At 34.1% G+C, this 12,966-nt stretch overlaps 1 protein-coding gene across 1 annotated transcript; it reads right to left on the reverse strand.

Annotated features, from left to right (window-relative positions):
* Positions 1-6,527: 6,527 nt before the first annotated feature.
* Positions 6,528-8,410, reverse strand: LOC148872508 (transcription factor MYB46-like). The gene is made up of 2 exons (XM_088973371.1): positions 8,030-8,410; positions 6,528-7,785 (listed from the first exon to the last, which is right to left on the reverse strand). Exons 1-2 carry the CDS (start codon positions 8,308-8,310, stop codon positions 7,074-7,076), a joined length of 993 nt encoding a protein of 330 aa, XP_088829497.1. The 5' UTR covers positions 8,311-8,410; the 3' UTR covers positions 6,528-7,073.
* Between the last annotated feature and the right edge of the window lie 4,556 nt (positions 8,411-12,966).

Raw genomic sequence — 12,966 nt, forward strand, 5'->3', positions numbered from 1 at the left:
CTCACTGCTGCTTTGGGTCAATCTCGATGAAGAAGACAACGAATAATATAATCTTCTTTTGAGGGATAATTTTAGGATTTTAAAATATTTCAAATCAGACGTGACATCGCGTGCTACATTTAAAATTTTGGTGGTAATTCAGGTATTGCAATGACACATTTCAAAATTTTAGTACTGAATGTGATACTACCCCCAAAGTACAAAGTACTAATCTACAATTTACCTTCAAATAATTTAAACTAGTTCAAAAATACATTTTTAGAATTGTATTATTTTCCTATACCAACATCTCATATGGCCATTTCCTGGATTTCAGTAATCACAGGCACAAATCTTTCTCCTACCTTCATCATCATTATCATCCATATGCCTTATCACAACTATATGGGGTATTTGTTTTATTTAAAACCATATTCACTATTAAATTTGATTTACCTCTACCTCTTCCTAACTCTTTCCACTTGTAACAAATTATTTCCTCTATCTTATTAGGTAACAAAAGAGTCCAAATCTGCTCTTCACACAGCACTCTTCATACAGACCTCACAGGAACATCTCACCATGTATTGAGAACATCTCCCGTACCTATGTATTATTATTCATGGGAGATATTCTCGATACACGATTGGATGTACCTGTGAGGTTGGTGTGAGATACACTCTATGAGAAGCAGATCCCAAGTAAAAAAATCAGAATGACTGAATATGTAAACAACAAATACAAATTAATCATAGGAGCATTTGATGGCTAGAGATACAGGGCTCATAAGATTTTCAACTCAAACCGCAGATCCCAAAGATAAATCCAAGATGTGGGTTGGTGGTTCCTTTTTTAATACTCCACCCCAAGTATATTACATTGAACAAAGCCTAAGGATGGATGAGTCCAAAAATCGAGGTTCTTAATTGAAGGACCTATGAAAGCCTAAAATTGGCTACTGAGTTGAGTTGTAGAAAAGTTTTCATTGGAAGTGATGCAGAGGTCGTGATTTCATTTTGAAAGGAAAAGAAAGGAAAGGAACCACCATGGTTAGATGGTATATATAATAGTTGATGAGATCTTCTAGAACTGAAAGGAAACTGTAAATGTGCTTAGAATTGGCTAATAGCCAGATTTGCAGACAGATTTGATGGCGAGTTGTCCAGATTCAAAGTCAAAAGACTGCAAATATGCTATTTTGATCAGATGGAAACCCTAGTGATTTAACCCGACTTTTACTGTTGATTACGCGCTTAGGAAAATTCTATTCTATGTCTGTATAGTAGCCCTCTCTTCTTTGTTTGATTTCTTCAGCCTTCATTCAACTAATGGAGGTAAAAGAGAAAGAACTTGATCATGATTTATAACATTCATATGTAAGAATTGGGTAGGGAGAATGATGGTTCAGCCCAGGGTTAGAATTCTTAAGCCTAAAGCACCAGTTCAGAATTGGTGCCGATTTATGGATGGACATTGATGTATAGAATGGGGTATTTGACATTTTAAATTTTTAAAGATCTGCAGTGAAATTTAGAAATCTGCAATGGACTTATCCATACTTTTCCATAAATAATTTTTTATGAAACTTGGTTCCAGTTGAAAAGACATCAAAATCTAAGGTAGGGCTATCAATGGATTGGATTGGATAAGGATCGGGTCTAGGTAACTGATTAATAATTGAGACAAAATCATAAACTCAGAACTGTCCTGATTAATAGTTGGGTCTATTGAGTCCAGAAGATTATATTTATTTATTTAAATAATAACTTAAATTTTAAATTTTGATAACATAACCTTAATAAAATGATAGAAAATGCTAAATTATTTATATCTTAATAAATAAAAAAAATGTAATTAATATTATCTTATTCATTATTTATCAAATTTATCATTTCAAACTTAAAATATGACAAAAATTATAAAAAAAAAAAAAAGAATATTATATATTCAATAAAATAATTAGTTTTCCTGTCTGAACCGATTTAAGACTGGCAAGAACCAAAACCGACCCAATTATGAATTGGGACAAAATCATGAAACCAAAACCATTATAGTTAGTTTGGTCAGTTCGAAGCCATCATGTAGACCCGACCACTAGACAGCCCTAACCTAAGGTATGTGTATGGTTTTTGACAATGGTTAATAAAAAAAAAAAAATACCTAAGGGGTCTTGCTCTTTATTAAAAAAAAATGAGAATTGAGTAACAATTAACAAGGGGATCGTAAATGATCTCGAACCTAGATCTAACTATGGGTTTAAAGACCATTATAGTGATAATTTTTTATTCTTTCCATAATTTCTTTATTTCACAAAATAATATTTTTATTGTTAAATTAATGTTAAAAATAGTTAAATACTACAAAAGCTAGGTATGTGTATGGTTTTGGTATCCCATTATTACACAGATGGGTTGCTCTGCAACTTGAGCTCTGATTATTGTTAGCGTTAAGGACTGATTTACATGAAAAGAGCCAAGAGTCGAGGCTTGTAGTATAATTGGGTCTTATCAGAAACGATAGGATCATTGACCTGACGAGCATGAACTGAACAAAAAGTATTATGATACATCTAAAGCAAGAATACTTTTTATCCCTAACACAGAGTCAAATGGGGGCCTTAAGCATTTGGGATTTAAAAATTAAAATCACAAGTCCTGAAGCTCATCCTAACCCAACCACGTTAAGGGTCCGTTTGGTTTGAATTATAATTGAAATTAAATTCAGTCAGAATCGAAATGATTTATTTCCATATTTTGTTAATTCGGATAGGAATAAAATGGAAATTGGAATAATCTGAAATGGGATTTCATTCCCAAGGGATAGAGAGAGAATGCCATTACCTGAAATAGGGGATTCCTATTCTGCCCAACCAAATAGTTGGAATCGATGAACCAAAGTAATAAATCATTAAATTAATCCACTTCAGCCATTCCCAAATAACCATTTAAAATTTATGCCAAATTGCCACCCCTCTCTTTATCAATTGCCTACCCTAATTAATAGTGGAACAACCACTTCTTTTCCATTGATTTGCTTCATCTTGTTTGCATGGATAAAGGGTGGTTGGTGGGTCTGGCTTGGCTTCTACCTGACAAGTAACCAAAGTCTTTCTTTTTTTTTTTTTTTTGGTTCCTTGCTCCAGCCATAACTGTTCCTGCAACTATAGCTAGCTTGCCAAAGAAGTCACTTAATCAATTAATTTTGCCAAAGAGTCAAACAGATCCATTACTCTGTTATAATAAGACCATTCAGCAACTACCCTACACAAGAATGACTCATGACTTTATTATCTGATTATCTTTCACTTCATTTCACACTTAAACAGAATCATCCCTACCTCAGCAACCTTGTCCAGCAATAAACAGAATCTATCCTCACCTACCACTAAACTGTATTATTTCTATGACAGTTATATGCTTTATTGCTAGCTAGACCAGTCATTGCTAAACAAATGGCTTCACTACTGAAGAAGAAAGTCAGCATCATTTAATTTTTTAATCTTTTTATTCTTACAAAGTGATTTGAATCAGTCTGAAGTTTTTATCATTGCACCAAACAATAGCTAGCCACCTGCCCCATCTGGGTTTCTTAAATTTAACAGAACTCTAGTTCCAGATTCATTGGAAGAATGTCCAGATCCTGGGGCAAACCAATCTTTCTTCATCTCTAAAACAGGAAAAAAGAAAATCTCTAGAGGACACTCTGGGCAGAGAAGGGTAAACAATCTCTATACATACCAACTACACATTAAAGTATGGATTGCTTCCAAGAACCTTCTACTCTCTATAAAATGCACACGAATTAGGTGCACAGGGGCTCGAGTGTAGACTTGAGTTTGTCTAGATTTATCTAACTGAAAACTATTACTTTTGTTCAGACTTGAGTTTGTCTAGATATATCATCAAAGAGGCATTCTCCATGCTTCTCTGCAAATTGGCATACACCCTAAACTCAATATGCCCCCACTCCTCTCTCTCTCTCTCTCTCTCTCTCTCTCTCTCTTATGTTTCGTGACTTTTGTCCTCTCTTCATCCTTCAATCCTTATGCACTTCTAAGGAGCAAAGGTAAATGGGGTTAAATAGAGTCCTTATTAGGGATGGATTTGAGCCAAGTTGAGCCGAATATTTGGCTATTCGAGTCATGTTGGACTCGACTCAAAAGCTCATAAGCTCGAACTCAATTGTGAGCCAAGCTTTTTATAGAACTAAAAAAAAATTATAAATATAAAAAATATTTTTTTATTTTACATAACAAAATTTTAAGAATTGTAAAAACTAGTCATTATTATACATATAAAACTAAAGATATTATAGTATAATATTTTATTTTTTATTTATATATTTATGTATATATTATTTTTATATGTATAATATATATAAGCTTGATTAGGCTCACGAGCTTTACAAGCCGAGTTATATTAGGTTTGAACTTGGTTCGACTAGAAAATGGACTTAAATCAAACTTTTCACGAGCCAAGCTCAAATAGCTCATGAAAGGCTCAATTTGTTTCCAGCCCTAATCTTAAGAGAAAGATAACCTCTGTTCTTAGGAGCCAGTTGATGAACACTATTATGAACCCCCCCCCCCCCAACTAGACGTCTGTGAAGTCCAAGAATCTTCATTATCTACTTCCACAACAAGAAATAAAGTTTATTAAGGGTAAATGTGTTATTTAAAAAAATAGAGCATTATATTTGATATTTTCCACCAAGAAAATTAAGGGAATGAAGACATTTACACCATTTTTTTTTTTTACAAAAGGTTAGGAGAGATTTTTATTATGATCAAAGGGAGATTTATAAGATTCTTAGAAAGCCTAAAGGGAGCTTTTATAATTTACCATTAATGCGTCGTTCACTTTTTGGTAAGTCACTTATCTAGGTAAATGTACTTACCTGGGTAAGTGTTTCCCAAAAAAGACTTACTCAGGTAAGCGCATTTACCCATGTTCTTTTATTTCCCATGTAAACAAGGCAATGCCCATCTTAGCCATAAAATTTTTATTATTAAAATGGGCATTTTTATCCCATCTAAGTATTTGCAACTTTCCTCTAAATGGGGAAGTTAATTTAGCCACCTAAGAGATGGGCTATGTTTGGTTTGAAGGAAAAGATAGGGAAAGGAAGAGAAAGGTAGGGAAACCTTTACAAACATTGTATAGGTTTCTCATCTTTCCCTTTCTTTCCCTGCATTTTCCTTCAAATCAAACATAGCCTTTAAGGTATACCTGGTGCATATCTCCTGTGCTCAATACATTCATTTATTTTTTCCTTGTTTCCTTTTAAAGGTGCTTGAATTTATAGATGGATGACAGAATATTAAGCAAAATTTTACATGCATCTAATCTAGTCTTTACACAAACGTCAGCATACCTTGTACCTTCTACCCTTTACTAGGGCTTCCAATGGGTTGGTTGGGTGCATTCGACAGAACCAAGTCGAACCGATCTGGTTTGGCATCATGTGTCCTGATTAATTATAATTAGATCAGGACGGCTTCTGGTTGTAGTCTCTGGCAGATTGTAGTGGAGACCTACGATCTAATCCTACCTTCATCAGAGTTGGAAAGTTATGGGTTTGGAGCATGGTTTTGAAAAACGGATTAGACCAGATGGTCGGACCGATTGACCTGAGGACCAGTTTCACTTCACCTTAAAATCACTTTTATTCCAAAACCGTTTATTTGATCAGCAACCCACTAGTGCTTGGACATTCAACCTGTCAGACCCGAAAAATGGTTTTTGGACTTTTTTTATTTAAATTATTTTTTAAATCAGAATAGGTCGTCCATTCAAATTGGACAGTCGGATCGTAGGATGGAATCCCCCTGGTCATGGCTATGTTAGCTTCATGAAAAAAAAAATGAAAAAGAAAAAACAGTTAAGACCCAAACTAACTATATATATTATATTACTAAGGTACACCTATTTTATTTAGTGCCTGTATTTCTTATTTTATGCTTGTAATATTATCATTTTATCACATCCAAATGTGCCGATTTAACAAATGAACAAATTTATTGTTAAATTAGACTGTCAATTATAATTTGCTCTTATCTATAGAGTCAGACTTTATAATTGGATCAGTTCTGCATTTATTTTCACAGACCTCCATAGAGCCAACTCCACACTGCTATGTTTTTCAACTTGTTAATGATGATCAAACAAGAAAAGAACTAAAAGTTCTCCTGGCGGTGGTCGTGACAGTGAAAGACTACAGATCACTTATACAAATCACTTATTATTATTATTATGTGCAAATTGAATCCTATCAGGCAATCACTTTAGCAATCAAATATTTCCATTTGCATCAATTCTTCAATACTATGACCACATCAAAGTGTTTTTTTCCCTTCACAAATGAAATGAAAGCCCTCTGACTTGGGGTTGGGGAGCCTTAAAAGGTAAATGTTTTTTTTCCAAGTGGACCTCTCATTTGGCTGACTAAACCCCATTTACAAAAAGAAAAATCATCACAAATTTTGTATAATCAGAGAGAGAAAGAGATTGATTCTATTACTTCATCAAAGTGTGGTACAACCTACATATCTCCACTAAAATAATTCCTTTGTACATCTCATAATCACTATAGTTTACCACCTAATCTTATTAATTGTCGTTTCTAGCTAGCCTGAATGTGACTATTCACATTTTTTTCTTCACAAGCATGATGATGATTATTGCACCAAACCCCACCTCACAAAAATGACTAAAATACCCTTACCAGGGGGAAAAAAGTTACATGTGCAGCATCACCAAAGTACATATTGTATCTATGACCTTTATTGCAATCCCTTCCGACATCATGTATATATGACAGTATTTGTAACTTGGCTTCCTGGTTTAAAGACATGAAAGGAGAATTGAGATTACCTAGAGCAGAGACCTAGTTTGCCAACCAGAGGCTTTCAGGTGGTTTTGTAATTATGGGAAATAGTTTTCCTCCTTCAGATTTCCTATGACATGGGTTTTTAGGCATGAATTCTGAGGAAAAAGAAAAAGGGGTCTCAACTAACAAAATGGGGTTTTCTATTTTCTATATTGAAGAAAAAGAAACCAAAAAAAGGAGGGGGAAGGAGATCAAAGGGTGATCAATTATTCAACTTGGAAATCAAGGAGAGGGTAAGAAGAGACATCTCCCATAAGATCTCCCAAATCCCATTCCCCCATTCTCAAGTTTTGTCCTTCCCAATAACTCCCTACTCCCATCAGGTCCTCTATTTTGTTACTGCTGCTACTGCTGTTGTTGCAGTGATTGATGATACTGTCAATGTTACTGAAGTAGTGGTCGTTATTAGTGTAGTTAGGGATCTTCTTATGGATGTCATTATCAGTTACAGTACTGTTCTCAAGGCCAATGCTCTCTAATGGAGGAACAAACAGCTCCCCTCCTACTCCTACCCCCATGTCATCACCGCCACCAAAGATCCCATGATCCCCATAGAAACTATCTCCCACCCCAACTTGTGTAAGGCATTGGGATGCATTGTTGAAGTATCCGGCTGTTGCAGACATGTCGTAGCTGTTGTCGAGCGGAGGCAATGTCTGGAATTGGTTGCTCATGACCATCGCCTGCATGGAAGGTGACGATGAAGAAGATGAATCCATGCACCAGGCCATGATGTCCTGCTCACTCATGGGCATCAGCCCTCCCATGACATCTCTGTGCTCCGACGAATCACTGTTGTTGGGTGATGGCGTCGACGATGATGATGAGTTCTTCAGCCTCTTCTTTATTGTGGAATTCCAGAAATTCTTTATTTCGTTGTCTGTTCTCCCTGGCAAGCGTGCTGCAATCTGAGACCACCTGAATGATATATCCCAAGCAATTCAACATTATCAGATACAACTATTCAAGGCATGGTTTTGCATGCGTAAGCTAAAACTGCAGAACTGGGTCTAGCTAGAGAAGAATAGTCTCCCAAAATAAATAATATAAAACAAAAATCTCAATTTCTATGTGACTCAGATTGACAAAGATAACTCTCTCTACAGTTAGAAAATGCCCTCATTGTGTTTGTGTTGTGGACGAGAGGAGAGAGAGAGAGGACCTGTTGCCAAGGAGGCTGTGCAAATGGATAATGAGCTCTTCTTCCTGGGGTGAGAAGGCTCCACGCTTGAGGTCAGGCCTCAAGTAATTAATCCATCTGAGACGACAACTCTTTCCACACCTCTGCAAGCCAGCATTCCGGGCGACATCGCTCCAACAACCTTGTCCATTGCTTAGCATGTAGTTGATGAGCTTGTCATCTTCCTCTGGTGACCATAAGCCCTTCCTGAGCTTGTTGGGGATGTTGTCGTTCTTCTTCCCCAGGGGATCGGGCTTCCTCATTTCCTGCTTACAATACAATGTGCCCTGGAGTCCTTGTTCTCGCAATTGGATTTGAAGCAAGGGAGAGAAGATTTTATAGCTTGGTGAAAGATAAAAGAAGGACAAGGAGAGACAGAGAAATGTAGACTGATAAAGAGATGCACATAGGCATAAATGCATATATACATGGACAGAGGGATGGAGAGAGAAGGCTTCATGGGGTGGGAATGATGATAATGATGACTGTGATGGTTGTGTGGGGTTTGCTTAGAATATGGAGAAGAGAGAGAGAGAGAGAGAAGGGTTTGTTGGTTGATGGGTATTGGGTAGTCCTGTAAAACTGAGAGATATGGGTATTGGGTATTGGGTATTGGGTATTGGTTGATGGAGAGAGAAGGGTTTGCTTAGTGGAAAACGGTTTGGAGGGGGACCTCCTGTAAAACTGAGAGATATGGGTATTGGGTAGTCTTCTTGTCTTTGACTCCATACCTTGTCTTTTTCCCTCCATTTTTCTTCACTCACAAGGTAATCATCATATGTGTATGAAAGAGGAGAGAAAAATAGAGAAGCTTGTTTTATAACCAAGTAAGATATTTGCTTCAACTTCACATAAGATCCTGATCCTCTCTCTCTCTCTCTTTCTCTCTCTCAGTTTTTTCACTTCAAATACACATGTGGGTAGAGACATCTTAGAGGCTTAGGGCAAGAGAGATCAGACTACAAAGGTACTTTTGGTGCCCATGCTTCATTGTTATTATTATGAGCTTCTTTTATTTATGGTTTCCATACCTCGTCCATACATTTTCATCAATCTGAATCAATGGATCCATTTCATTGGACAGAACTCAAAAGGCCTAAAATACAGTACCCAAAGGCCAAAACTTACCTTCCACTTCAGAAATGGAAAAAGAAAAAAAAAAAAAAGGATGGAAGTCCCACCTTTACATTCCATAAAATGAAAGAGGAAAAAGGATTATCATTAGATCCACTGTACAACCATTTACATATCATATTCATTCAATGCATCTGAACAAAATCAAATCATTTTCTGCATCAAATATGTTGTCTTATTTGGCTTGTCTTTTGATTTTTTATTTTTTTCAAATTTCTCATTCCTAGGATTCAATTCAGCTTCCAGCATAACCACAATATTGGAATGGTTGAATCACAATATTTTACTAAAGAGACCATGATAATGCAAAAGCTACTGTGCAACTTCACAATTGAAGATCGTGAAGCAAAAAAATTAGAGCCAATTAGACCTGTTCATGGCCGGGCTTTCATTCTGTATTAACAGATTTTTTTAAGGCCCGAGCCTGAGTCCGGCCCGACCATCGGGCCTACAACTTGGGCCCAAGCCTGGCCCAAATAAAAAGCCCGAAGCCCGGGCCTGGGGCCGAGCCCGAAATTTAGCCCATGTTGTAACTACTGCTGAAGTGGCTGAATAGAGAGAGAGAGAGAGAGAGAGAGAGAAATTATAAAGAAAAAATAAAAAAAAATGTATATATTAAATTATAAATATATATTTCAATAAATATTATATTATTTATATATTTTATATAATATATAAAATACATATTATGTATTTTATAAAATATATAATATTGAGTCGGGTCAGGCTTTTTTGACAAATCCCAAGCCCGGCCCGTAACACAATCAGGCTTACTGTATTAGGCCTGAGGTCAAACCCGCGGACCTAATTACATGACCAAGCCTGGCTAGGGTGCGGGCCGATCGGGCCATCGGGCTACCCAGCCCATGAACAGTTCTAGAGCCAATGAAAAACTGACATACTATGGATGACATTTTTAATGTTGTTGAAGTATTTAATAATAGTTACAACTTGTAAATTGTAAATCAATGAAAATTAAATATAGACCATGATTGCTTGAAATTAATAATCAAACATATCACAAATATTCATTTATGTACCATAGTCGAACTATATTTATAAATATATGTTCTCTTCTTGAAAAGTGCACGTAATTTATATATATATATATATATATATATATATATAAAGCAAGACACCCCACATCAGCATGCCTCACCTTGCTTCATTACCCCCATCCTTCATTTTTCTTAAATCTCTCTCCTCTTTCCTTTCCACCACCCCCATTAAGCCATGTCACCATTTCCAACCCAACTACCTATAAATATTCTTAAAATATCTCTCCTAAGATATCTACTCTAAGCCATTAGTAATGTTATCATGTTACCCCACTCCCCAATCAATTTCTAAAATATTTCCCCCTAATTTATATTCACTCTCTCATTTAAAATATTCATATTAACTAATAAATATTTAAATATGGTTAATATATAATCCAACCTATATTCAATGAGTATTAAATATTGTTATTACCAAAAGTTAATAAATACGGTTAAAAAATAACTAAAAATTAATAAAAAGTGTTATTAATTAACTCGTTATGACTTTTTAAAGTATTTTGGGTAATACTGTTATATTCATGTTAATTTACAACATTTTGTAGAAATTGAAAACTCTTTAACTAATTTCTATAAAATTGAGAATTATCTTTAACAATTATCTAAAAGTATAAAACTTTAGTTATTTCTATTATCATAATTAATAACCGAATGCAGATGGGGGATAAAATATTATAATGTTGGAAAATGAAATTATTGAGTAATTTATATTGGAAAATAAAATATAAATCCGTGTAATTTTGTTAGTAAACCTTCTAATAAAATAAATATTTAATAACAATTTAAAATAATTTTCAATAAATCTCCATAATTACACAAGTGTAATGCATTTTTCAAAAATTTACATAAAACTACATTTTCATAAAATAACATTTTGGAAATTAAATAATGATTGAAAATTATTGAAATATTTTGGAAATTTTAGGAAAATTTATTACATTTGATAGATTTTGGAAAACTATTGAAAATTATGTAATTTTCATTGTAAATTATTGAAAATTACTAAAGATAAATGAGTATGGGAAAGCGAAAACTATAATTTGAACCAACAATTACACAAATTATTAAGATAAATTAGTATAATATTGGAAAAAGGAAATTATTGATTAGTTTATATTAGAAAATATAAGATAAATTGGTGTAATAAGTAAACCATTTAAAAAGAAAATAAATTATTTAATAATAACTTAAAAATAAATTTTCAAAATTACACAAATGTAATAAATTTTCCAAATTTTTCATAAAATTACATTTTTAATATATAAAGACAATTTGAGTACTTTTAGGAATTTACCAAGTGTTTGATACTTAGTATATCATTTTGATCATTTTTGTCATCAAATTGAATAATAGGTTGACAGTGAGTTGGTGTCTTGCCTTGAACTCGCCCGACATTGGGGACAAGGTGGAGAAAATTGTAGGATTCCCCATCTTTAATGAGGAGTGGGTGTCTTGCTCTAAACTTGCCCAACATTGAGGACAAGGCAGGGAAATTCAATGATTCAATCCCCATCCTTAACAGGGAGTGGGTGTCTTGCCTTGAACCCACTTGGCACTAGGGAAGGGGCGGGATGGGGTAGAGTGTCTTGACTATGGGGTGGGGACAAGGATGGGGTGCCCTGCCCCGAACCCGCCCCGTTGTCATTCCTATATAATTGTTAATTATTAATGAAATTAATAAAAATGTTAGCTTCTGTAATTACTTTTATTTATTTAAAGTCAACTAAAATTTCATTTAAAAATAATGAAAATAATAACAGATATTAAAATTACTACAAATGATTAATAAAATTAAACTTATTAAAAAATATTTGTTCATATTAAAGTAACAATAATTATTTTCTGTAAATAAGCATTATATGAAAAATACAATTATTAAAATTTTAAATATTAACAATAATTTTGAATACTTTTAGTTAATTAATAGACATTTTGATTATTAATTTATCAATTAATTAATAATAAATAAAATTATTCAATCTCTCAGATTTTCCCGTGCATCGCACGGGTCCCTGCTAGTAGATACATAAATCAATACATGTATTGTGTACAATAATATATAATTACAAGTGTAACACATTGGGTTTGGGTTGAATCAAGGCAGTACCTGACCCAAACTGAGTTACCAAAAAAATAAATAAATAAATAAAAATCTTCCAACCCAACCTTATTTTTCATTTTGGGTTGGCCCAGCCCAAGTTGCAATCCTAATTTCATATGTAAATATATTTGCAATTGTTAATAATTAGTTAAAATGCAATATAAATAAATATGAATATATTTGTAGGATATACAAATAACCCCTCCCCCCACTGGCCCCTATATTGAGAGACTTTGGCTTTGAAAATCTGTATTATTCACATATTAACTGTGTTATATTTTGAAAATTCTTTATATTTTATTAGACTTAACGATTGTTTGATGTTTTAAATGTCATTTTGCAGGAAAAAAAAAAAAATTGGTGTTGTGTCTAGAAACTTTCTCAAGTATAAATAAAAGATGAACCACGAGGAACACAACGAAGAAATGGTGCTGATTAGATTTCCTTTTTTTATGTAACACAAAATTCAAGGGGAAAAAAAGCTCTATTTAGCTTTTAGATTAGGTGCAATGCAAAGCAAAATTTGGATGCAACGAACAAACGAGCTTCTCAATTTGCATCACTTTTTTTGACTTATAGTATCAAAAGTGCTCTTCCTTTTTGAGATTCCGTCCATGTCTTGTTCC

The sequence above is a fragment of the Nelumbo lutea genome, chromosome 2 (genome assembly GCF_056320005.1).
Source record: "Nelumbo lutea isolate HS-2025 chromosome 2, American lotus-T2T, whole genome shotgun sequence".
Lineage (NCBI taxonomy): Eukaryota > Viridiplantae > Streptophyta > Magnoliopsida > Proteales > Nelumbonaceae > Nelumbo > Nelumbo lutea.